This window comes from Xenia sp. Carnegie-2017, unplaced genomic scaffold (assembly GCF_021976095.1).
Source record: "Xenia sp. Carnegie-2017 unplaced genomic scaffold, XeniaSp_v1 HiC_scaffold_6, whole genome shotgun sequence".
In the NCBI taxonomy this organism is placed as follows: Eukaryota; Metazoa; Cnidaria; class Anthozoa; order Malacalcyonacea; family Xeniidae; genus Xenia; species Xenia sp. Carnegie-2017.
The window spans coordinates 18272684-18299836 of record NW_025813526.1 but is presented as its reverse complement, the minus strand read 5'-3'; the positions used below and the strand labels follow the sequence as shown (position 1 = coordinate 18299836).

General features: G+C 34.2%; 3 protein-coding genes and 1 long non-coding RNA gene across 11 annotated transcripts in view; 2 read left to right on the top strand and 2 right to left on the bottom strand.

Moving 5' to 3' along the window:
- The window catches only part of LOC124458236 (5'-methylthioadenosine/S-adenosylhomocysteine nucleosidase-like), a 76274-nt gene that overhangs the window by 1821 nt on the left and 47300 nt on the right, over nucleotides 1-27153 (top strand). The window contains exons 3-6 of one of the 4 annotated variants that reach the window (XR_006953089.1): nucleotides 1653-1868; nucleotides 4140-4225; nucleotides 5909-5995; nucleotides 8639-8972. Coding sequence is in view for 3 of the 4 variants with exons in the window: in XM_047008286.1 (XP_046864242.1) it covers nucleotides 1653-1868; nucleotides 4140-4225; nucleotides 8639-8680 (344 nt within the window). In the remaining variant the exon portion in view is untranslated. Of the gene's footprint in view, nucleotides 1-1652; nucleotides 1869-4139; nucleotides 4226-4365; nucleotides 4508-5908; nucleotides 5996-8638; nucleotides 8973-27153 lie in introns of those variants that run through there. The other 3 variants (XM_047008286.1, XM_047008287.1, XM_047008284.1) reach the window with 3 other exon arrangements.
- LOC124458238 (tachylectin-2-like) lies at nucleotides 4881-9523 on the bottom strand. 4 transcript variants are annotated; one of them, XM_047008293.1, is made up of 3 exons: nucleotides 9413-9523; nucleotides 8626-8739; nucleotides 4881-5764 (listed from the first exon to the last, which is right to left on the bottom strand). In XM_047008293.1, the coding sequence occupies exons 2-3, from the start codon at nucleotides 8720-8722 to the stop codon at nucleotides 5034-5036; spliced, it is 828 nt and encodes a 275-aa protein (XP_046864249.1). In that variant the 5' UTR covers nucleotides 8723-8739; nucleotides 9413-9523; the 3' UTR covers nucleotides 4881-5033. The 4 variants fall into 4 exon arrangements, with proteins under 4 accessions (XP_046864249.1, XP_046864247.1, XP_046864248.1 ...); XM_047008291.1 differs by lacking the exon at nucleotides 9413-9523 and having other exon boundaries at nucleotides 4881-5350; nucleotides 5492-5764; nucleotides 8626-8896; XM_047008292.1 differs by lacking the exon at nucleotides 9413-9523 and having other exon boundaries at nucleotides 4881-5425; nucleotides 5573-5764; nucleotides 8626-8896.
- Nucleotides 19303-23582, bottom strand: LOC124458239 (tachylectin-2-like). Of its 2 annotated transcripts, XM_047008294.1 has the most exons (3): nucleotides 23298-23582; nucleotides 22795-22878; nucleotides 19303-20135 (listed from the first exon to the last, which is right to left on the bottom strand). In XM_047008294.1, exons 1-3 carry the CDS (start codon nucleotides 23398-23400, stop codon nucleotides 19405-19407), a joined length of 918 nt encoding a protein of 305 aa, XP_046864250.1. In that variant the 5' UTR covers nucleotides 23401-23582; the 3' UTR covers nucleotides 19303-19404. The 2 variants fall into 2 exon arrangements, with proteins under 2 accessions (XP_046864250.1, XP_046864251.1); XM_047008295.1 differs by lacking the exon at nucleotides 22795-22878 and having other exon boundaries at nucleotides 23298-23580.
- On the top strand, nucleotides 25474-26254 carry LOC124458241. Its single transcript, XR_006953090.1, has 2 exons — nucleotides 25474-25581; nucleotides 25663-26254. It is a non-coding gene; the product is annotated as an uncharacterized LOC124458241 (long non-coding RNA).

Sequence of the window (27153 nt, the reverse complement as noted above, 5' to 3'; positions counted from 1 at the left end):
GATGCAAAAGATCAATGATTATATCGATCATGCATTAAACTTAACGTTGAAGTTTAGCAAATAAACACGCATGAAGCATTGAAAATTTGAAAACATCGTTTTAAATGAAAAATACATGTAACGTTTACTATGCAACGGATGTGGAACAAAAAATAACATCAGTTTAGTGTATATCGTGCGACAAAGAATATAATACTTAAACTTTGTTTAGTTGGTAATTTGTTTCTGTCATCTATATACAATACGCGGGAATTGCCGATCGCCAGAGAAATGAAACAAAGTTAGAGCATTACTAGTTTCAGGAACCGCGGAAGAAGAAGAATTTGTTCAATACACTGTAATGTTTCATTTTTACAGAAATGAAATGTCAATATTGACATATGCATATGTTATTTTTCATGAGCTTTCCGTTTTTTTCATTATCTAAGTTCTCTATATGTACTCATGCGAAATTACGTTATTGCACGTTTCATGTGTTTGCAGTGAATTTTCATACTTTATTAACGGTTTTGATAGAATTGCTCTAATTTTTGCTATTGACTATGGTAATAGTATGTATTGTAATATTACAATTCAAATTGCATCCAACATGGTGAAAGTTTCTTTGTTTTTTGACTACTTGGGGAATGATTGCAAGCAACCTATAAGTAGTTTTGCTTCTATGCTTAAGATTTGACTTTGTGTTTTTGAAAAGTGAGCATTGTGCTAATAACATTCTGCGATAGGTGCATCACGGCAAAAGTTAATATTTAAAAGTTTTTCCAAAATGCACCATGCGTGTCCAAAAAAGTATTTCATTAAGCTTTAAAATTTCCAATGGTATTGTAATGTGTTCAACCAGAGAAGAGTAAATTGTAGGGTAAGGGCATTTTTTGAGAGCTCTGTATTTTATTTACATACCAGCTGAAATCATTGATAAGATTAGGAACAAAGTGAAAGCAAAATGCTAGAGTTTTTACTGACTTTAAATACGAATATCCTTGTCTGATGTGTTTTTGCTTTATATTTTGCTTTTTAGCTAAATAGCCGTAAGAAACATCAATTTTGAGGCTCGAATGTCAGGCATAAGAAAACCTAGTCGGAAATTCTATATATAAAATGATCTAAATCGTGCATCGCGATTTCATCTTGAAGTGCACGTTATTTGTATTTTGGCTAATTCATTCATCAACAGTATACTTTAGCATAGCTAAAACTTTCAAAGCGACTAGTTGGCGCGATTTTGAATAAATTGTGCAGAACGAAGTTTTTGACGTGGACTGAAGCGATTGCATTTTACCTTTCAGTAATTATGGTGCAATACTGCTATTGCTTTATGTGACAAAAATTATTTTCATCGTCGTTCACATGTATGCAAGTCTAACTGTAAACATAAATGAAATATTAGGATAAAGATAATCTTTTTTTTCAGTTGTAAAGCAAGATGCAAACGTTCTTACAAAGATGTTTGATTACAAATACTTCCATAAAAAATGTTAGTTCCGTGTCGGCAATTAAATAACTGATAAAAGATATGCTTCCATGGTAGACACGTGTGTCACGAAAGCAATTTGCAGAAAATGTGCCTTTATACATTAGAATTTATTTTTAACTGTTTAAATAACACTCTTACCTATCTTATATAAATTAATTTGGTTTTTGCTTATACCCAGGTTTGTATACCGCTGCATACAGTGCCGGTATAGAATGGGTTGTTGTTAAAGGAATTTCAGATTTGGCAAATGGAAGTAAAGGAAATGAAGGAGATGCAAAGTGGCAACCGTTTGCCTGTGCAATGGCAGCCTCCGTCGTTCACAACATGTTTAAAGATCCTACAGTTATAAAGCAATGGCGAAATTATGAAAAGCAAAGCGCCATGAGTGCAGCAGGTAAATTCATACAGTAGGCAAATGTTAATAGAGATCTGTTCCTGGGTTTGGTGTACAAATTGAACTACAATATTTTTTATTTTAGTTTTTTCTCACATATACAGTGAGGACAAGAACTTTTGTCCAAATATATTTAAAGGCGTGTTTGAAAATAAAACATAACAGCTTGTTTTACCAAATAAATAAACTATTAAAAATTTGAGTGAAATGGTGCTAACCGAACCAAACTTTCTCATATTGAAATCTTTACGATACGAACCCTTCACAAGCATGAAAATTACTATGGAACTAGAAGGTTTATAGTAGCACCATGAATTTATCAAGCACAAACTCATTAAACTATTCATTTAATCATAAGTAGATCACCGGAATCCTGCATGTCACATAGTTTATTGATCAGTACTTGCTTTTTTTTGAATTTTAAGTCATAACTGTTGATTGATATATAAATGTGTAGTAAGATATTTTGCTCATTCTAAACTACATACATTTCTATGTTCTGCACAATCTCGTGTACAATTAGTTGGAATAAATGTGCATATATACCAGACAATTATCATGTAACAGGTTTGTAAATGAAGATCGTACAGTACTGTAATTAGTTTAGTACTGATAAGGACTGTTGGTATGTGATTGATGATTCGACAACTTAGCGGTAGCCATCGTATTTGTTATCTGGCTCTTACGTCCTCTTATTGTGTGTACAGAAAATGTGTGGGTGTGTTGGTTTCAATTGTGTATTGTTATAGTGGATTAGTTTAAAGTAATGTGCTACTTACTTGTTTGTTTGTATTGTAAAAAGTCGTTTGTAAGGTGACGGTAATTATTGTGATATGTTCAGGGGGGGAGGGTGGTATTCTAAGTTGGTATACCAACTTTTTAATGTAAGTGGTGTATATAGTCAGTGCTGTGAGTAATACATTTCGCCGAGTCCCAGTCTATGTTGTGCTTTGTGAGTCGGTGATGTTCGGCAATGTGATTGGTTTTGTCTTGTTTCTTTCTCGCTCGTTTGTGTTCAGCAAGTCTTATGTTTAAGTTCCTGCCAGTTTCCACGATATAGGAAGCGTGGCAGTTGGAGCAGTTTATTCTGTAAATTTCACCTTGTCGTTCGTCGGGTTGTTCTTGCTTTTATGTTCATCAGTGTTGTGATTGGTTTACGTGCGACACGTATGTTGTATGGTCGTAAGATACACGAGATATTCTCAGACGTACCTTTGATATAAGTTATTGTTGCTGTTGTCTTTGAGTTCATTGTGTTTGTAAGTGTTGCGTTTGATAAAGCCAGAGTTATGCAGTTTTTTTTTTATCAAAAACACGTTATTTTTGTTGTGTAGAGCGTCCGGTGAATTACATATGATTTGCGCACGTCTTGTTAATGTTCTGATTGTGGTGGCTTTGTGTGATCTAGTGTTATACGATGATTAGTCAAGTAGTCGGTCAGTGTGTGCTGGTTTGCGATAAACTGTTGTTCCTAGTTTTTGATTGTCATGTTTTACCAAACAGTCGAGGTAAGGAAGAGTTCCGTTTTCTTCGACATCTTTGGTAAAGTTTATGTGGCTGTTTTGTTTATTGATGTGAGTGTGAATATCATCGATGTCATCTGCATATAAAGCTGTGATTGTATCATCTACGTACCGGAACCAAAAGATAATACATGTCAACTTAGAACAAACCCCCCTGAACAGATCACAACAATTACCTGAACATTACAAACGACTTATTCACAATACAAACAAAGAAGCAACTAACACATTTACTTGAGACTAATCTAATATATTAATAAACAAGTGAAACCCACACACCCACATATTTCCTATACGCACAATGCGATGACGTAAGAACCGAAAAACGAATACGGCTAACCAGACGTTTACTCCTAAATCGACTCTCAAGATGACAACCTCTAAGGTTGTCGTAACGTCAGTCTACATTGATATTAACAGTCCGTCTCAGCACTATAATAACCTGGACGATCTTTATATACAAAAAACATGTTACGATACTCCCGAGTTCAAAGTATACATATTTATCATATAATTGTGTTACCATGGAGCTCACTCTCATAGTTGACATTGAAAAACAGAACGCTTCGCTTATTTCTACCTGTGTCTAGCAGTTTATTTTGATTGCTTTGCTGTTCTGCAAGCAAAAGGATTCTAGTACCTTTTATCGAGATGAAGCAAAGCTATCAATATAAACTTTAGAATTTAAACTCATATTAAACCAAGCCATGCTTGCTGAAGGGATGCATTCACAGTTCTTTCGTTATAGTTATTCCCGCTGCAAGTACTTCACCAACTCCGTTTCTGCCTATTGAACATTTTCTTAGAAGTATATCTGGTACAAAAGACGGCAAAGTACGTACCAAAAGACTTAAATATAGCATTTTCTATACTTTTATTAATTTTTTGTGTTCGTATGCCATGTTACATATTTTTTATTTACGCTCCACGACTCTTACATTAATCATTTCTCACTAATCTTTACTTATCCTCAGGCCCGTAGCTAGAACGCTATTTGGACCGGGGAGAGTACATTTTCATATATCCAATTGTGAGCGGCTTGTGCGGTGAATCTTTATGTAAAGTCGAATTTTTTATTGACTATACCCTTTATTAAACGTCATAAAAACACACTAATGCCACGCCTGTTTTGTTCTTGAGAATTTTGTTGTGTTTTGCAAAATTTGAAATCCTTGGTACGTGGTCGGTTTGCAAAAAATTTTGCTGCAAAAGAGCTTTCTCATTTTTTAATCAAACTCTTTCTGTTTGCAAAAACTTTTTTGAATAAAATATGTATACAAAACATTAACCACTGTATTTAAAAGCAATGCAAAAACACTTCTATGTCACTGTGTTATACCAGAGTTTGTGTAAACATGAGGAAATTTGTGCAATGTGAATACACATGGAATTTTCTTGCAAAGCGTGCAGGGAAAAAAATCAAATTTTTCATATAATCCTCATTATTAACACCCAAAAATTTAAAAGACATAAAGAAATCAAGCTATTATTACAAAATTTGAGAAATGTTTAATAAGCAATAGCATGCAACCAAAGCAAAATGGGTTGCTAATGACATTATATTTCAAAACTGTTTACGTCGAGAACAATTACCATAATATAATCATAAATTGTCAGTTGCTACTGAATTAAGTAAAGAGAATTAGAACAGAAAAACAAAAGTTTCCCATCCTTTAGCACCAATTTTAGTTGAGTGAGAAACCCAGGTCTCATTTGCGTTTGTTGGAGGAGGGGCTTTTCGTAAAGAACCATCACATGGTACTGCGTACAAATAACCACCAGGACCAAAAAAGAGGAACTTGAATTGTTCCCAACCTCTTGCACCAATTTTTTTTGCGCGGCCTAACCATGCGTCAGAATTATCCTTTGGTTCGTACGTTGTAACGATAGAGCCGTCTTGTTTCACGGCATACAGGTTGCAATGTGGACCAAAAAAGAGAAATTTGAAGTCAGCCCAACCATTATTGCCAATTATAGTTGCGCTCCAACTGTCACCTGCATTTTTAGGTGGAGAACCTTTCAAAAACTCGCCATTTTTTTTACGAACTGCATACAAGTCACCGCCAGGACCAAAAAAGAGAAATTTGAAGTCAGCCCAACCATTATTGCCAATTATAGTTGCACGAGCACTCCAGGTGTCACCTGCATTTTCAGGTGGAGAACCTTTCAAAAACTCGCCATTTTTTTTACGAACTGCATACAAGTCACCATCTGGTCCGAGAAAAAGGAACTTGAAGCTATCCCAACCGTTATTGCCTATTTTTTCTGCACATTTTATCCAACTTTCACTCTCTTCAGTTGGCGGTGAACGCTTGTAAAAGGAGCCAGTCTTTTTAACTGCATACAATTCATTTGTGAAAGTAATTGAACAACCTGTTGGGAAGGAAGATACTTGAAAACAATGCATTTTCACACGTTATTTGTACAATAAAACAAGGATGCTCCTTATAACTTTGTTTTTGACAAGAAATTATTATTTGCTTCACAGAATTTAATTGAAGGAATAACTATTTTTAGGGTGAAATATGTAAAAATATGCAATATGACTAGAAGTTACTATCGCAAGACGAAGAGCTACTCCAACCTCTCTCCCAAAATTGCCAGGTACAGTGGGACGCACTTAGGTCCACGACGTTGTGCACATCCTATGAAGGGGATTTTATGTTGCACACGTAAATTCAAAAAGACACACGTAAATTCAAAAAAGTTTGGTACAGTAAAGAGAACGACACAATAAAATGCAGTGGCGTGCGGTCATGCAAGCGTAGGCAAGCGCCGCTTGCCTAAGCATTTTACCGAACAAAAATTTTTTGGATCAATCTCTGAGCGAAATCAGTTTAAATTTTTCTGTTCTAAACAATGTCAATGTAATCTTTTGTCTAAATTGTCTTTACAGTTGAAATGCTTGCTATTTATACGCGATTTACTGTCGTGGTTTTCGGTTTCACTTTGCTACACTTGTAAGATAAGTCAAGTGGATTAAATACACCTAATATTTATTAACCAAGGCAAGCGCGCTTGCCTTCGGAGCTTAATTTGAACATTTGCGGATGCGTTAATCTAGATTTGGAGGCTTCTTATTCGAGGAATGTCGAGAAAAGGCAAGCGGCGCTTCTAAGGGCGCCGCTTGATAGCGATTGGTCAACAGTCTTGTACGCTCGCAATTTTAAACACATATCAGCGCACGAATAATATTCGTATATTCAACATATTGGACATCCGAATTATTCACGCCGTTAATGTTATCGTTTATTAAAAGATGACTGAGAGCGAAAGGTAATGTTCTGATTTCTAATTCAAAGTAGTAGGTGCTTTACTGGTTATTTTATTATTTTCTGCGCACAATGTGCGTAAACAAGCAGGGGCCGCAGTCTGCAGAGATATCGAAATGCACGCAAACGTGTGTTGTGGTAAAGTATGACTAGCATTATGACCAAAACACTGTGCTCTTGTCAGTCTTGTGTCGTTGAATTCGTAAATTAATGACTAAAAATAAAAGGTACAAGATACTAAATAATAAACACGACTCTCCGATATTCTGAAACGTACGAGTCAGTGCCAGACACATTTTGAAGAACGGGAGAACACGTTGCCATGACGTCATTATACCAAAATATAAACATTAAACAACGCCATGGCCTCAGTTTGTAACACACCGTGCCAATTTTGCGCGCGAAACTGGCTGTTCTTAATTGTTATAATCACGACTGCTACAATACATTTCGCGCCTATTGTCTTGCAATTTATGTATGTAGAAGATATTATCTGTAGCATGTAATACAAGATTATGATATTGACAAGAGCTTCCTTTTGCGTAGTAGTTTTGATATTTGTATCCGGTAGATATCATGTAACTGATGTAAGGTATAAATAAGATTGATGTTCCTATAAAATATATAGCATAGGAATTTTCATCCTTTTATGTTCTACTTCTACATTCGGTATTTTCACGACACCTGTACAACATGACTGAATGCATTGTGTTATCACTGTCAGCGCTTGCCTATTAAATTCGGTCACCGCACGCCACTGATAAAATGACGTATTGAGATAGTTATCGTATATTTAAATCTAAAGTAAAAGACAAAAAATGTAGTAACGACACGAAAAAATAGCAACATATATCAGTCGGAAGGACTTTTTCAAGTCATGTCAAGACTAGTGTATTGTTACGCCTCAGCATTATAGCAATAAAAAATCATTTGTTACCAGAATCGTCACATTCTTGATAGGAGTTGGCATCAGCGATTGCCGAATCGTGTGGCCTGATCCATTAATGCTGTGTCTTTGATGGAAATGCCTTAAGATCAAATCTCGAAGACACAGCTAGTCCCAAAAAAGCTAGACACGTATGTGAGATGTTGTTCAATCCACCGATTATAAAATCAACAGCTTTATGAATTGTATGCAACTATGTTTTAGCTGAAGGGTTTGCACTTTGTGCGAGATGATCTCGAGTAATTCCTTTTATTTCCTGCTGGACCTGCTCAAAAGCTTTATTGTAATTTTGAGGCTTTTTCCATCTCACACAAATTTAATGTGTGCCTTTAGCCTAGCATTTTTTGCACCAATGATCAGAATGAACAAAGGAAAATGAAAACAATGCAAATAAAAATGCTTAAGAGGCTATAGAAAATCTTTCAAATGCGCATCCACTATCCATAAAATGATAAGAGTAATAAGATTACTTCGGAGCGGTCAGGTCAACTGCTCGGTACAGTTACTATGATCAGAGGTGTAACCAGAACGTTAATTGGGGGGGTGCATATCCATTTATCCCGCTGTGCCCCACTGATTTGTTTTGAAAGTGATTTGAATTTCAAAAGAAATCAGTAGGGCGAAACTGAATATATGAATATACACCCCCCAATTAAGGTTCTAGTTACGCCTCTGATTATAATTCCAAGATTTTATCCAATTTGTTATGTTTCCTATTGTCCAATTGTGTTGATCAATTTGTTTGACAAGTTGCCTTATTTTGATATATTCACTTGTGCATAAGAATAAACAGTCAGCAACTCAGGGAAGGAGTAGAGGTAATGAATTCCATTCTTTGGAGTAATGAGCTCCAGTCTTCTTATAATATTTTACTAAGTAAATGTTTGTTGTTCTAAGTTGCCCTTTCAACTCATATCGAAGTCTCAAACTTCTTTTTCTTGGACCTGCTTGGTTTTATTCAGCTAGATTTAGAATCGCTGGAAATGACTAAAGAAAAATTATGTAAACAACTCTACCTCCATTATATAGGAGATCCAAATGATATTTTGCTGTTGTAATGTATGCCTGTGACATCACACCAATGAGAAAAAGCAGAAAGTGTTTTGAAGTCATCTTCACTGTCAGTTCATCTGAAGAAACAATAGTTACACGCAAAATAATACGAAAAGTTAGTTTTATAAAACGCGCGTTATAACTTGTATAACCTGGGAAAAACAGGTGGAATTTACACTTTCGTTTTTTTGTGTTATTTTGTGATAAATTTAGTGTATGCCCTATGTCGTCCATAATATTACTAGAAAAGAAATGAATTTGTTTGATTTTGTATCACATTCTTCCGTGTATCTAGAATCTGAAGTGTTCATCGTTTGCGCTAATGTTTCGAGGCTCAATCTTAATCATTTTCAACCTTGTACTGTACATGAATTCAATTTAGAGCAATATCGACGATAAAAGGTTCATTTATTGCATGAGAATATTACACGTAGTAACTCGGCTTATCTATTTTAAGTAATCAACACAGAAATCGTATCAAAAAAATTGTACAATGAAGCGTTATAAGAAAAGTAATACTCATTTAAAGATCAGTTTAGTTTGAAACCAACCGGCAAACTATTACGTGCATGATAACTTTTAATAAGTGCAGATAGCTCTCGTTATTGTGGCAGCCTAAAGACAATGTTTTAGTGTCTGTAACATACAGCTTGAAGTTCATATAAAAGTCTCAACTTTCGTATTAATTTTTGACTGATGTTTCACAGCATTTATTGGTGGGTTCTACCATAAATTTGAAAGTATACTTACCTAACTTGTCGATCCTAAGATTGCACGATTATGAAAACATATAAAAATGTCTTGACTTGTCTGCCTGTCGATGTGCTTCGATTGAACACTGCGGAAATTATGAAACATTCACAACCCAGAAATGAATATAACATATATCTTCTCGGTTCGGTGGTTAGCTGTTCATGCTTGACCATAAGTTGAATACCTTGAATGATTCACAACCATTTTTCTACCGTAGAGCAGTAAAATACTACTCAGCTCTACGACAAAATAGACTCTTATCGACGAATATTTTGTTGATGATGATTTGCGTTGTATTGATTTGAAAGCTTCTTTAAATTGATCGGGCAGGTAGAGTCGATTTATGTTAAAGCTATTTAATTTGCAAGTACTAGTACATGTCACATTTGACAACATGCATAATTTTGTTGTTGACAATGTTAATTTATGCAGACGTTTCAAATTGCTCTCGTTAAATTATAAGGTAAAACAGACTTTCCTTTTGTTCATTATTGTCCGCTTTGGAAGTTTTGAACAAGCAAACCTATAATTTATACTCTATTAAATTGGCAAAGTGAAATGGTGCGGTGTTCTTGGCAAGCAATAATGTCTTAAGGCTAAAATATTGTTGCGTTTGGGCATTATTCTGTTAAAACTTGACGAATAGCAAATAGTGAATGTATAAAATAGAAAGCAAATATATCTAAAACCTTCTTAAACGTGATATTTAAATTTTAAAGATTTAAATTGCTAAAACGTGATATAGGTACAAACGACCTTGCTCTAAAGAAAAACAAGGTCAATTGACGACTAATGACATACAAAGATGTAAATGTTAAAAATTTAGGTAATCCTGGAAAATAATTTAAATCTGTCTTTTGTGCATTTTGAGATGATTCAAAGTAAAAAGGAAACATCTCATACATGAATAAAAATCCAGACTCATGTGAACAGACTTGACCATTCAAACTTATCATAACTATAAACTTGACTCGTACACTCTTTGATTAGAGTGTATGAACGTGCGAAATGTATGAACTATAATATTTATGGCTGCCCGCCAGGCTGCTTGAATAATAATTACATATAATTAACTTGTACGTGTCATTGAGTAACCTAGGTTAAAAGATGATTGAGAACAATGCATTTTCCCAAAAAACTTGTACAATGTACAACAAAGATTTTCCTTATAATATTAGGTTTGACATGCAACCCCTTATGCTCCACATATATCAATTTCAAAGATATAATTCTGATTTAAGTTGAAAGTTGTAAGTATTTTTACTTAATATTGGTACTTAACATACGACTCCGGTCTTAAGAACACGGACGGTTCACATACGACTTGAAAAGATGTAAATTATAGAAATTTGGGTAATTTTGAACAGCCTTGACGATTCTATCTTTGTACGCATAATTTCAGTTAAGATCAACACCAGACATTTGATGTATTGTTCCTGTTGAAAATAACCCTTAAAATGATGGTCTATGGCATGCGTCATCAGGATAAATGACAAACAACGAGTCGGAAGTCCTTTCTGCCTCAATAAAAATGCGTCAAAGGAAATGCAAGGAAGCTCACTATAAATATTTTCCCAAGTGTTATTCCTGTGTAAGCAAAACTTTGTCTGCCTTATTGTTGTAAAGAGTTGATAATTACTATTAATAATTATGCTCTCTTGTACCGTGTAAAGGGATGAACATGTCTAAACTAGCCTTCCACTGACCCATTGCAATTTTTCAGCGCGGGCCCTTCTCCTCCCACCCCTGACGGACCGAAATTCAGATTGTTTTGAAATCAGAAAGATTAAAAGATAACATGTATACCATGATGTGAAAATTCAGAAATGTCTGTATGTTAAAACAATAACGTATGTACATGAATTTGAAATTTTTTATTGTCATTCAACCCAGCTTATAAAAATATCTTTAATTGACAATTGTTGAGAACTTGATTGTAAAGAAAAAATTAAAAGGGTGTTTCGCTTGTCCTTGTTAACCAATACTCTGAAAAAAAAGTTAGAACTGAGCTAAGCGCAGGGCTCTAAAGTGCGGGGACCCGTGAGCAGACAGACGCCCCTACTGCCTTATGCTTAATCCGGCCGTTGGGATGACTCATCACTAAATGAGCCCGTGTAGCTGTATGATTTTTTGCAAATGGAAACGATTCAATACTTATCATACGATTACTGATCTTCTCCAGCAATTTCACAATATTCTGACTTTATAAATACCCAAATCATTTCAAACGCGCAGAATGGATCTTGTTGTTGTAAATTTAAGTGCATATAAACCTTACGTGGTTTTTACACTATCCATTTTACGTGGATTCGAAAGCCTTATTCCAAAATTCTGATGTAATCAGACATATTTTTCGATATACAGTCTATCGAATTTGCAAAATATACCATTTCAAGCACTTGGTTTTACTGTTAAAGGACTAAGCCTTCGCGATTTGTTGACGTCTGTAAGCAATCGCTTTCTGAACATTATAGTAATTTTCTTTTCAATTGTTACATCATGCCTGTGGTGAAATTTGTTTGATTCCAACAATAAGTTTGAGGAAGCCCGAATTTTAAGTAATTGCGTTTTACTGTTCATTTCTCAGATTACATCTCTTCATCACAAATCTTTTACAACAACAACCTCAATTATTTTTGACAGCTCTCAATCAAACTTAACATAACAAGTTCACTGATATTAATACTTTACAGGAATGTGCTAGCATTCGCGACACACTCCCTCTATTTTAAATGTATATTATTTAAAATATACTATTTTTTAAACTTTTCAGTCTTTTCTTGTTCACGTAAACACAATTAATGAATCATAAGGTTTATTTCACAATTCATCGTTATCTTTATACGAAAGTATTCTTTGAAAGCTTTCCGCTCCTTCCACCGCTGTTATCCGTTTAGATCTGAACTCTCTTGCTTCTGGCTTTAACGTGACTTGTTTTTCTACATCACAATGCAATTCTAGTGGGTAGAGAAACTTAACTGGTCTTTCCAGATTATTCTTACCAGTACGAAGCCTGACTGCCCTCACTATTCTATCTCGACCAGGTATAAGGTCAGTCACAGTTCCGATTTTCCACTTTTCTCTGTTCTGTTTTTCTGCTTTAATAAGCGCCACGTCTCTTTCTTTCAATTGCATACGTTTCCCTTTATGTCCTAAATCATGTCGTTCTCTAAGTGCTTTTATGTATTCCCTTTTCTAACGCAGCAGGAAGCAATGTTTGCACTTCTTTAAATAAAACGCTCTCTTTCGTATATTGATGTATATTATTTCTTCACTAGGCATTTCCAAAAGATAATTCGCCTTCCCTAAAATATAATACTTGGTGTGATCAATGGTAGTTGTACATCATCTTCACATACGTTAACGGTCTATTGTTCAATACTATCTGAATGTCCGACAGCACGTCTTGTACCTCTTTGTAAGTAAGCTTAGCCGACTCAACGACTTCGTGAATGGAATTATTGAAGCTTATGATAAATGCATAGAATATTTTATCCACAAATACCTATGTATGGTGTGATATAAGTTAGTAAAAGTGAAAGTACTCAGGCAATGAATACACAAATATGAAGTATTATAACAAATTAGAGATGTTGTTAACGTTATTAATATTTTTAGACATCCATCCAGGCATATAGTGTTTTTTATACTAATGAAATCCATGTCGGGCACTTTTCGTTTTGTCGGGCAAGAATTTGTCAGCACCGCCTTTATTTGGCCCCGTACGCCTACGCTGAAAAATCACAAACATACGAAAAATTAGTGAAAATGTTACTTTCATAAATTGCAAGCTTTAACATGCTTAACCACAAAGAAAAGTTAGAGTCTAGAATATTATTTATTGTCTTATGTTTGTGATAAAATACAGATGTCTTATGTCACTGAGCTTAACTTTATTTTAATAAAATTACCATTACTAGAAAAGAAGCAAAGAAGTTTATTTTTGTATCATATTCTCACACGCAACGAGAATGTGATGTTTTGCTCGTTTGCGCTTCATATATTGAAAGAGAATACGTACTTACTCAACCAATTTATATTAAAGAATTTAGTTACTCTTGCACTCTCTTTATAATGGATCTGCAACAATCACTAAGCTAAACGAGACTGCGTTGACAAAAAATGTGTACGATAAAGTGTTATTTAGCTGGATTTCTTGAATTCCAAAATTACCGATGAAATTAATACACATTTTAAGATAGGCTTAGTTTTGAAAAGTACTGCGTGGTACTTTTGCTAAGTGCACACAGCTCTCTTTAAAGTGGACGTCCTAAAGACTCTAACTTAGTGTCTGTATAGGCTTGACAATCATTTGAAACATCCCAATTTTGTTTTTGAAATGATAAAGCATGGCATTTATTACTGGGTTCTAGCATGAATTTCAAACCATACTTACTGAACTTGTCAACTTGTATGAACTCCTCCTATTGCTCGAAGCTGAAGACAGATGAAAATACCTTGACTTCTCTGCCTGTCGATGTGTCTATAGATGGGTTGAGCCATGTGGAAAATATGAAACATTGATGACCCAGCAATCACTATATATGGAGCAAAGAGTCTCAGTTTGGTGTTTCTAACATTGTGTTGGAAACAAGTAAATGATTTTAAACCATGTTTTTAATTATAGAGTAGTAAGATACAGCTCAACTCTACAACGAAATACACTCTTACCGTTGAACTATGTGTTGATGATGATTTGTATCGCATTGATTAAAAAGCTTCACTACATTGGTTGAGCAGGTAGAGTCGACTTATGTTAAGCCTATTCAAATTGCAAGTACTAGAATTTGTCACTTTCGACAATATGCATGATTACAATGTGGACATCGTTAACCAATGCAGACGTTTCAAGTTACTCTTGTTACAATTATAAATCAAGAAATTATTTCTTTTGTTCATTATTGTCCGCTTTGGAAGTTTTGAACAAGCAAACCAATAATTTATACTCTATTAAATTGGCAAAGTGAAATGGTGCGGTGTTCTTGGCAAGCAATAATGTCTTAAAGTTAAAATATTGTTGCGTTTGGGCATTATACTGTTAAAACTTGACGAATACCAGATAGTGAATGTATAAAATAGAAAGCAAATATATCTAAAACCTTCTTAAATGTGTTACTTAAATTTTGAAGATTTAAATTTCTAAAACGTGATATAGGTACCAACGACCTTGCTCTAAAGAAGTACAAGGTCAATTGACGACTAACGACTTACAAAGATGTAAATGTTAAAAATTTAGGTAATCCTGGAAAATAATTTAAATCTGTCTTTTGTGCACTTTGAGATGATTCAAAGTAAAAAGGAAACATCTCATACATGAATAAAAATCCAGACTCATGTGAACAGACTTGACCATTCAAGCTTATCATAACTGTAAACTTGACTTATACACTCCTTGATTAGAGTGTATGAACGTGCGAAATGTATGAACTATAATATTTATGGCTGCCCGCCAGGCTGCTTGTATAATAATTACATATAATTATCTTGTACGTGTCATTGAGTAACCTTGGTTATACGATGCTTGAGAACAATACATTTGCTCAACTTGTAAAATGTATTAAAAAGATTTTCCTTATAATATTAGGTTTGACATGCAACTCCTTATGCTCCACAGTTATTAACTTGAAAAATATAATTCTTATTTAGGTTAAAAGTGGTAAATATATGTATTTAATACTGTTAAAACTAATACTGTTAAAACTACTAAGTATTTTTACTTAATATTGGTACTTGACATAATCCTCCGGTCTTAAGGACACAGATGGTTTACATACGACTTGAAAAGATGTAAATTATGAGAATATAGGTAATCTTGAACAGACTTGACGATTCTAGCTTTTTAAGAATAATTTCAGTCAAGATCAACACAAGACATTTAATGGGATGCTCCTGTTGAATATTACCTTTAAAATGATGGTCAATAGCATGCGTCAGCAAGATAAATGACAAACAACGGGTCGGATGTCCTTTGTGCCTCAATAAAATGCGTCAAAGGAAATGCAAGGAAGCTCACTATAAATATTTTTCTTAAGTGTTTTTCCTATATAAGCAAAACTTTTTCTGCTTCATTGTTGTATAGAGTTGTCATTTATTCATAAATGTAAAATGAAAAAATAACTTAAGCCTATATTTAAGCTCTCTGCTACAGTGTAAATGCTGACTCATCACTATATGAGCCCGTGTAGCAGGGATTACAAGCGAAGCGTTATATGGTTTTCAATTCCACTGATCTTCTCGATCATTTCACAAATATTCTGACTTTATAAATACGTAAAACATTTAAAATGAAACCAACCGATTCGGCTTAGTTTGAGAATTGCAACAGGAATGACTTGTGGCACTTAACAACAGTTGAATTTTTTAAGCTTGAAATTCTACCTCCTTTTAATGCCTTGAAATCATTTCATGCATCACTGAATCGCCGTTAGCCGTGATCATGTACAAACCCGTCAATGACGCATAGAATGAATCTTGTAAGTTGTAACTCAATGAGAATATATTCCAGAAATTTTCTTATCCCCGTTTCAAACGTCGCATTTACATGCGCCGAATGCATTAAACAAAAGAAAATGAGATAAAATTGCTCATTCTCTATTGTTTTAAATGCATTCGGCTCATGTAAAAATGCAACGTTTGAAACAGGCCTATTTATAAGATGTATACATACACCTTATTTATAATACAGATTGGGCGTTATTTGATGTAATGAAGATTGTCTTTATTAAATTATGCAACGAAGAAGCTTTGTTAAATAGTGTTCAATCATTACTGGCACCATACAATTAAACTTGTGAAGCCTTGTTAAGTGAAGCCCTCTTTAATTACCTTGACGCCATAACTGTTAAGGTTCATATATGCTTTAATTCCCTGTACATAATTCCTGTACATAATTCCCTGTACATAATTCCCTGTACATAATTCCCTGTACATAATTCCTGTACATAATTCCCTGTACATAATTCCCTGTACATAATTCCCTGTACATAATTCCCTGTACATAATTCCCTGTACAGGTTCAAGTAGTACACATTATTTTCTACAGAATTCAGTAAAACCATGAACCCACAATATTTTAATTATACATTGTACTTTAACCAGATAAAAACGTTAGCCATTTTTTTCTTGTATAGAAAAATATCATTAAGTTGTAGGATAGAATTAATAGAAAAATATAGTATAGACAGCTATAATGCTACTCTTTACTTGATTCGTGTTGGTTTTTTTCTTGCTTGTTCCTCGTTATTCAATTTGAACTTTATTGCTTTTACGACATCTTCTTCTATAACCTGGCGTGGCATATTTGAATACATCACACTCATTTCATGCTCTAGATAAAAGATAGAGGAATAAGGGTACATTATGTCCACCGTAATTCTAAAGGTTATTTTCTAATGGATCATGGGAAGTCAGCAAAGACAAAATAAATTGATTAGTTCTTCAATACAAACACAAAGTATCAAAACCACACAATAGTTGACAACAATATGTTCAAAATATAAGAAAGATGCATGAAATTTTCATTATGACCACCTATTGTCCCATCCCTTGCGAAAATTTTACATTTGATTTCATATATGAAATTGGAATTTCATATATGATATAGACATTTCCCATGTGAAGTGTTTCAATTTCCACATACGTTTCATATATCATTAAAAAATATGAAATCAAATGTGAAAATTTCATATATGAAGATGGAATTTCATATATGAAACAGACACACTTCATATATGAAGTGTTTCATATTTTTACATAGGTTTCACATAGTATTTCATAAATGATATCTAATGTGAAATTTTCGTAAGGGATACAAGACATAGTACAGGAGATGTTTGAACAATATACTATGTCTGCATAGCAGAACATGTAAAAAAAGTGGATGTTTACGGCAGGTCTGAAATGCGTGAAAATGCAGAGTCTAAATATTTATACTGAAAAAATTCATTGAAATGTTTAACGTTTAATTTCAATGGTACTCAGACTCAAAGAAACATATACGTATGTGCTTACAAATTGAAGAAGTAGTGTATGTGAGATCAAGCAAAAGGCTTGACCTGACCATTTTCCCATTTTTTGCCCTTAAGCCGTGGGTAGCCATGTGATCACGGGATAAGGCTGCCCGCATTAAATTAGCAACATATGATCCAACTTTCTTTGCCACGATTCTTTTACGGACATGCTTCTTGACAACTAGATTTGGTCCCAAATTGACCTGAAATAAATTGTAAACTAACAGCATGTCAAATTTGCATTACTGGAGTTACAAATTTTCCAACTCCACTTAAATTATTTAACGGAGCTATTTTATTTCTTCAAAGTGTTCATGAAAAAGCAGCCCTCACTTACGATTCTAAAAACAACGTGAAATAATTTTTAAAAGGAATGCTGCACATTCGAATTCCAGATTTAATTAATTCATTTGATGAGTCAAGCTTACATAATTAATTGAATTCTAATAGATCTGTTTTAATTGAATGTTAGTTTATCAAACTAATCTATTGCTTAGTACCATTTAAAATTACAGACAATGCACACCATTTCGGAAAGAGAAGTATGAGAAAGATACATTATAAAAGACGAAGTATCAGAAGAAGTTACTCGGAACATTGCTTTGTTTAATATATAAGAAGAACTCTTGAGAGAGGTATTAGAAAGTTACATTGCAAAAGGTAACACATAAAAAACGTACAGACATGAAGGCCTATATAAAATGTAATAATGTCACTTTCACATAGCTTTCATAACAATAAAACTTCATGAAAGTTGCCGTTAAATAAAAAACAAGGGAATAGAACGTGATACATGCAGTTGATGTTCGTTGAATTTGTTTTATCAAGGGATCGAATAGTATTTATTGCTCTTTCTTTGACTACAGTCAACAGATCTTTTGCCTTTATACAAAAATGATAAAGTAAGACACTAGTCAGGCTTTATTTCTTACGAAGCTTGAATTCCTCAACTGATCATTCCCATAAATAACCCAGGAAATCTATATTTATTCAAGCAACTGCATGCTAACTCTACTTAGTGCCATAAATAAATAATTATATATTTTTGATGCTTACACAAAGCCACATTGAAATCTTTTCTTAAGTACAATTTTGCATGATTACAATGCATGTTGAACAATATTTGCCGTTGGAAATTTTGCACTATTCTTGGATCCCTAGTCTTAGCTCTCAGAATTTCGAATGTGAAATGCCCAAAACAATTAAAAAATACGTCATATCGCCGAATAAAAAGGAATGCAGCAATATCTTTCATGAGTGTGGCTTGCGGTTAATATTTTTGCACTGCGAAAATTTTTTTCATTTAAGACATTTGTTTTGCATTAGGATCAAATTTCGTTTGATTTGTAAATCAATTTATTTTACATTAAGGTCTTGTTTTGTATTACCTTCTTTTTTATTTTACCAAACTTAATTTGTTCACAAGAAAAAAAAATTTTGCCATCAGAATCATCGGTTTCGCATTCACAAATTTGTTTTGTAAATTGCACATACGGGCAACCGTAGTAATGCCAACGCAATCGCAATGGGACCATTGTTGACAAACGTCACACGACACACAATCCACCATCTCATTATCTTTGCAAGACGGTTCTTGAGAAAGAAGGCTTTACAAATGTCATAGGATGTGAAATGTTTAGTTCTTTCCGAAATCTAGATCACGTAGAAACAATTCCATCTAAATTCTTATCAACGAAATTCGCGCATTACATACATAAGTAAGTTTGTACATTTCTTGCAAAGTGTGTGGGGAAACAAAATAATACTTTAAATATAACCATTCTAATTAAGACAAAACAATTAAGATATCAAGGAATTAAGTTTTTCACGCGAAGTTTGAGAAATATCTAACAAACAATGGAATGCAAGAAGAAGAAATTGGCTTGGTGACGGTATTATATTTCAAGACTCATTACGTAGAAAACAATTACAATAGCATAATTATAGACTGCTAGTAACTACCGAATCAAATCAAGAGAGTTAAAACAAAAAGTTAAACTTCGCCCATCCTTTAGCACCGATTTTAGTTGAGCGAGAAGTCCAGTTATCCTTTGCGTATGTTGGAGGAGAGGATTGACGTAAGGAACCATTATGTGATACTGCGTACAAATATCTCTCAGGGCCAAAAAAGAGGAACTTCAAATTTTTCCAACCTCCAGTGCTAATCTTTGTTGCACGACCTAACCATGGGTCAAGCCTGTTCTTTGGTTCGTACGTTGTAAAACAGGGCCCTTTTTGTTGAACGGCGTACAGGTTGCAATCAGGTCCGAAAAAGAGGAATTTAAAGCTAGCCCAACCATTATTGCCAATTTTAGTTGCACGAGCGCTCCAGTTGTCAAGTGCATATTTAGGTGGAGAACCTTTCCAAAACGTGCCATCTTTACGAACTGCATACAAATCACTGCCAGGACCAAAAAAGAGGAACTTAAACCTAGTCCAACCCCCATTGCCAATTTTCTTTGCACGATCACTCCAATTTTCACGTGCATATTTAGGTGGAGAACCTTTCCAAAATGTCCCATCTTTACGAACGGCATACAAGTCACCATCTGGTCCGAAGAAAAGGAATTTAAAGTCAGCCCAACCGTTACTGCCTATTTCTTGTGCACGATTTATCCAATTTTCACTCTCTTCAGTTGGCGGTGAACGCTTGTAAAAGGAGCCAATCTTTTTAACTGCATATAATTCATTTGTGAAAGTCATTGAGCAACCTGTTGGAAAAGAAGATACTTGAAAAGTGACAATGTAATGAGGATATTTGTTATATCTTTGTGTTTGATGTGAAATTACTATTTGCTCCACATAATTCAATTTAAAGAATAACTATAGTTTAGGCTAAAAGATGTAAATATTATAATATAACTAGAAGTTACTATCGCAAAGGAAAGGCTTTTCTGCCTATCCCCTTGTCACCCAAAATTGCCAGGTACACTCAGCCAGACACTCTAAGATCCACGATTTTGTGCACCAGATTTCGTGTTCTAGCATTTGATGGAAATTAGCTTGGATAAAATAGTTCAAGGCAAGTCTGATGCACTTTGTGCGTTTAGGTTTAGCGCTCTGCGATGTATACAGCTTTCTTAAAATAATTAATGTACCACATGCAAATGATGTAATGTACTGATGACCTTACAGGGATGATAAAAATTTAATGCAACTGTATTTTGTTGCCAATATTTTCTCACAAACATTTTGTTAGGATCTTATTGACTTTATTATGTGCTGACTGTGATTAAATGATATTTAATCTTTGAAAGCGGAGTAGTAGCACATACCAAATACTTTATTGTATTTTTTGTTCATGCCATGGCTAGACTCGCACCATGCATTATATATTCTTTGTTATTTTGACGCTTTGTGAAATCCATACTAGTACTATATTTTCTTTACCTAAGCACAGTGAAAAAACTGGATTTGAAAGGCAAATCAAACTGGCATAACGGCCGGCACAGTGAATCAAGTGTCGTGTTATTTGCCAAACGAGATAAAATTGACGTTAATGATCATTCTGCATGGTAGTTTAGCAGGCTGGATTAAGTGTGTGGATGCCCTATGACGCAAAAATACGTAAAGGCACCTGCCTCTTGGTCTAAAGTCCATTGGTTGCCTATTTTTCAAACAGCAAAATTTAAAATAAAACTTTCGCAAACAATCTGATAAAAGCTGATAAAAGAACAAAGTTAAAATATAGGAGGTAAGCCACTTGTATTCCAAAGCTGAATGCTAATTAAGATAAAGTAGTTTTCGGAATTTGATTCTGGCAGTCTTTGATAAGTTGGTCCATAATAATTTCCCTTAGAACATTGCCTCAATGCTCATCAAAGCAAAATTGCTAAGTTTGCCATGATTCGTCGTCATACGTACTCTGCTCTTCATCAACTAAAATTGATCTAACGAGTTAAGAAAATGTTTTTTCCATATTCTGTAAAGCAGTAATGTTTAGTTTTCCTATAAAAAATGAGGAGGAACTTGTTTGTGGAGGCCCCTGGCTTAGTATAGATAATATACAGTAGAGCCACTCCATTGAATTTTTTTGTGCCTCGTATCTTGTTAAACATGCATGTGATTACAATAGTGGTAGCCAGTCAATTGCTTTTTTTGACCAGTAGAAATGATGAAATGGCTATCGGCAGCCAGTAATCTGACTAAATATACAGCAGCCAATTGCACACAAAGTGGACCTACTGTATTTCTCTATACTGTGCCCCTATGCACCTGGCCAGTCTTGCCGTTTGGTTAATCCGTTCTGGATTTTAGTCTTTACCGTATTGAAATGACGTTGTTTGTGGTACATCCATTCAAATTCCAGACATGTAAATTGAACAGACATTACAAAAATTATTATATTGTTGAGTGGTACACCCCTCCTCAAACCGTTAACCACCCACCCCCACCCCCCTCCAATAAAATATACAGACGGACATACAGAATCAAATTGTGAGCTCACAAGTATTTATATTGACCGGAAAGACTTGGTGGAGTCATGTCAAGATAATAAAGGATCATTTGTAGCCAGCATCATTAGATTTTTGACACGTTTCGGTACGATAGTTTGCCGTAGCTTGATCCATTTGTGCTGTGTTTTAAATGCCTTCGAAAAAATCTCGAAGAGACAGCTTAACAGAAAAAAGTCGTTGTTAATTGCTTTTCAAAACGTACAAGAGACGCACTCAACCGATTAATACAGAAGCTTATGATATGTATAAATTTAATATAATACGACTTGTAAAACAACGTTTTAGTGTAGTGTTTGAAGTTTGTACGTTAAAGATGATCCCAAGTATTTACTTTTATTTCCTGCTCATAGCTTTATTGTCATTTTGATGTTATTCCAAAGCAGACGGATGTAGTGTGCGCATTTAGCCTTGCATTTAATGCACCAATGATCAAAATGAACCAAGCAAAATGATAACAATACGAATAAAATCATTCAACATGCTATAGAGCAAATCTTGCAAATGCGCATTCCCTCCACCCAAAAAGGATAAGAATTGTAAGATGAGCTCAGTGCTGTTAGCACAAACACATGGACCAGTTTTTATCCTATTTATATAATTTTTTGCTATATTTTCCAATTGTGCTTATCTTTGGTTCAACCATTTACATTATTTTGCTGTATTCATTTGTGCGTAGAAATAAACAGTAAAGTAACTTGACTTTAACGGTGGAAGTAAGAAGCTCTAGTTTTCATTTGATATTTAACTAAGTAAATGTTTGTTGTACTAAATTAGGCTAGCATCTCATGTCAAAGTATCAAACTTCTCTTCCTTTGACCTGTTTGGTTTTATTTAGGTAGAATCACTGGAAATGAGTAAAGAAGAAAGAGATGTAAGCATTTTGATAAAGCATTTAATATGTATACAACTCCACCTCCATCATCCATGAGATCCAGTAGCGACTCACAGATGAGGAAAAGCAGAAAGTGTTTTAAAGTCATCTTTACTGTCAGTTTATCTGAAGAAACAACAAATACAAGCGAAATTAGAGGAAAAGTAAGTTTCATAAAATGCGGGCTATACCTTGCATTACCGAGGAGAATATTTGGAGTTTACAATATCATTATTTGTCTTATGTTTGTGATAAAATATACATATAATCGATTGTGCATGTCATATGTTGTTCAGCCCTTCTAGATTGTTGAAATGCCAAATTTAGAGATAGAAGTAAAATATAATAAACACTTTAATATCAGGTTGGTTTTAAACCAACCAGCAAACTATTACGTGCATGATAACTTTCAATAAGTGCAGACAGCTCTCGTTGTAATGGCAGCCTAAAGACATCGTTCATTTAAAACATCCTAACTTTGGTTTTGAACTGATGTTGCACAGGATTTATTTTTGGGTTCTACCATAAATTTCGTATACACTTACTTAACTCGTCCACCCTTATGAATTCCTCCGATTGGTCGATGCTAAAGAAAACAAATTGACTTGTTTGCCTGTCGATGTGCTTGATTGAGACCTGCGTGACCATTCATGCTTGACCATAAGCGGCAATTTTGTTGGAGAGCGATAAATGAATTAAAATCATTCTTTTATCATAGAGCTTTAATTAAAATACAGCTCAACTCCACAACACAATAGACTCTTATCTTTGACTATTTTGTTGAAAATGATTTTCGCAATATTAATTTGAAAGCTTCTCGAAATTGATCGCACAAGTACAGTCAATTAATGTTAAACCTATATGTCATTTGCAAGTACAAATATGTAACTTTTGGTAATAAGCATATTTACATTGTCGACAATGTTAACCAATGCTGACGTTTCAAAGCACTCTCGTAACAAACATAGATAATAAGTTTTCTTTTTTCTTTATGGTGGTCTGTTCTGACATTTGGAAAATTTGAAGAAACCATGATATAATTTATACTCTATAAGATTGGCAAAGTAAAATGGATGCGGTCTTTTTAACATGAAATTATGCCTGGAGCTTAAAATATTGTTGCACTTGGGCATTATATCGTTAAAAAATAGACGAATACCAGATAATGGATATTTGCAATACAAAGCAAAATGTCTAAAAAATTCTAAACTTTGATATTTAAATTGGTTAATCGCAAAAACGTAATATAGGTACAAATGACTTTGATCTAAAGATAGACACGATCAATTAACGACTAACGACTTGCAAAGATGTAAATGTTATAATGTAGATTATCCTGGACAATATAATTTAAGATCTTTAATTAAAGTTTCCGTGCGCTTTCAAATAGATTAAACGTAAAGAAGAAACATGATTTCAACTAAGAATATATCTGTATTCATATGAACAGGTTTGCCATTCAAACATATCATAACTGCTTACTCGTTGTACCGTGTAATTAGTTAGACTGCGTGAACTTGCGAAATGTATGAATCAAAATATTTATGTTTCTACTATTATCTTTCTGTATGCAATGTGTTCTTGTGGAAAGGGCCAGTCTGCATGTATATTAAAGTGCACATACAACTATTTTTAGTTTTTATTCTCAAATAGATATTGGATAAATAATACAAATGCCGTTTACAGAATTTGAATAACTTTTTCGTTTTTGAGTTATCTTTTTCGTCAAAGACGTGAATAAAGCCTGAATTTCAACGTTTTGTAAAAAATGTCAAGAGCTCTAATCCGTGGCATGGGACTTACTTGTGACGTCATTTAAGGAACATAGACTGACTGCCAATACAACTTACACTGTTTAGGCATGTAAACAAACACAAAAATGCCAGATCGATGTGTAGTTTTTGGTTGTTCTAACGTAGCCAGTTCGGAGAAAGGCATTTCACTTCATCGCATACCATTTTTTAACGACGAAAGAAGCGAAGCTAAGCGTAGGAGAAAGCGTTGGGTCAACTTTTTGAAAGCTACTCGCGATAAGTGGGTCCCCACAAAGAATTCCGCAGTTTGCTCGGAACACTTCACGAAAGATTCGTTTTCTCGTCAATTCGGCTCGCTTTCTGAATCAGAAAGTAATTTTGCACCTCGACTCATTCAATTCGGAATCGTTGCTTACCCAGGCATTTATCCTCGAAAAGATGACAATGAACTTAAACAAGAGATTGCAGAATGGTGAGTACGTTAAAAATTATACATATGCATATTTACATTTTACCTGGAATCTGTGTGAGAGTATATTTCATAAATATATGCCATTTTAGATGAAAAGAAAGTGGATGTCTGATTATAAAGGAGGGGTTGAATCAGAAAATATTCCCAGTACAAGTAGCGAATCTCAAGAGGAAATACAAGAAACAACTTGTGATGAGCCTGTATTATCAGAATGATCAGCTACTCTTTTCCTAGAATGTTCTGCAGGTATTCTATGAAACATGTGTGATGAAACACCTATGTATCATTACAGTTTTTATTCCCTTGTGCCAATTTAAACTCTTTCAAGAAATTGAATGCAATGTTCTATTTTATGATTACTATAAAATAAAATTTTGAATAATTTGCGCATTGCTCCTCCAGGGTATGTTGAAGATATATATCAAGTGTTGTGCTCTGCACTCATTGATGAGGAAACATTAAGAAAAGCCAATGGTGATTTTTTAGAAATGACTCCATTGCCAATGAATTCCATGTTGGACAAGCAATCAAAAAGTGAAGCTATCTCAAAAAAAGTAAGAAGACAAAGCATGCCAGCTGTACATTTCCCCCCAACTAAGCCAGGTTTAACAAAAAGGCATTTTTTTGCTTTGAGTTAATTTGAATCTTATTTTTGGAACTGACTCACTTTATTGTTTGATATAGCTGAAGTATCACCTGCCCAAGAAAAAATCACTGATCATAGAAATGAGAGGGCAGCACCTCAATGCACTATGTGCAAGAATTGGATGAAAGGCCATAAAAATATAATTAACTGTCCAAAAAACCAAAAGTAACCATTTTTTTAGGAGCTGGTGGTATGAGCCCAGTAAGTTGGGATTCAGTGAAGTGTGAAATGACTGCATGGAAAGAATAAAAAGAAAAGGAATTGTAATTTTGTACGTTTTGTATAACAGGAATAAGTGTGAATCGAAGATGCAATACATCAAGAGTGGCTAATATCATTCCACACTTCTCTGGTCTCCCTAGTCTTTAAGAACTTTGTATAAAGCATAACATACCTATGGAACGACCTCAGCAATCGCAGATACTAAGATAAGAAAGACATATATAAGTTGTATTGGACTCTCCAGGGGCAAGAAATCGCAGCGTCACACACAGCTTATCATGTGCAGGAATGGAATCGCCCATTGTTGTGTCTTGTATTGTTATGAGAGGTTTTACCTTTTGTAAAAGTTCGTCAAATAAGCTCACATTCATTCTGCAGAAACAAAAATATATTGAATTAACCAATGTATCAGTGATATTTTAACAAACTTTAAAACTCACCAAAAAAATTGTTAAAGGTTCCATCATTCCACTGCTATTAAATCACGGACAAGATTGCTGGAAATCCTTGTCATTCTCGACATTCCTGAGTTGCCCATGGACGAGTCACCATCGGCGATTTAAGTGTCTCTTAGAGTGCTCATATTGCATCAGTAGAGCAATCCCAAATCGGCAAGCAAGCACCTGTTTACGCTTATTCAAACAAATGTTTGGCATTGTTAAAAAACAGATAACTTATAATCAATGATGTTTACATTTTAAAGTCAAACCATTCAAAATTTCGCATGTAACTTTTGTTATCTGCTGATGAACTCTTCACTTGCGGCTCATAATATTTATATTAAAATTTTAGTTGAACATACACACGGGCAAACACATTTGCCATGTAAAATATTTGTCACAAAAATTGTCAGCTGTAAGCGACTTGAATAGTGTTCGACCAATACCAGCACCATGGAATTGAATTAAACTTGTATAACTAATTCTCGATTACCTTAATGCAGGATACAAAAAGAATGTAAAAGACTTGCCTTTATAAGGCATTTACACCCCAAATATATAGCAAGTTTTGAATTTTGTTTTTTGAGATAAGAAGAAGGAACTTAGTTTGGCAACGATTATAAAATATTTGTAATCAGAATCTAAAAAGAGGTTTAGTGAGAACTAATTTGTCTCGTTTGACAAGAAATTCTCCCACAAATGGCATGACGTGTTTTTGCTTTTTGATGTAGTCCTGCAGATGTGAACTACTTTTGTGGTAAATTTTCATAGTTATGTTGCACAGTTGTAGTTATAGAGTGTAAATATAGCTGTTAGGGGTTATGACCGTATACAATGTGGTTTCTTATGGGGTGGATGTGCTGGATT

Coding starts and splice junctions, on each gene's coding strand:
- LOC124458238 (XM_047008290.1), bottom strand. CDS start 8,896: ATGGACGACATAGGGCATACACTAAATTTATCACAAAATAACACAAAA. Junction 5,765..8,625: donor GGATCTCCTATATAATGGAG/GTAGAGTTGTTT, acceptor CCTTCCCAACAG/GTTGTTCAATTACTTTCACA.
- LOC124458239 (XM_047008294.1), bottom strand. CDS start 23,400: ATGGTCACGCAGGTCTCAATCAAGCACATCGACAGGCAAACAAGTCAA. Junction 22,879..23,297: donor CATAAGGGTGGACGAGTTAA/GTAAGTGTATAC, acceptor TTGTTTCTTCAG/ATAAACTGACAGTAAAGATG. Junction 20,136..22,794: donor GGATCTCATGGATGATGGAG/GTGGAGTTGTAT, acceptor CTTTTCCAACAG/GTTGCTCAATGACTTTCACA.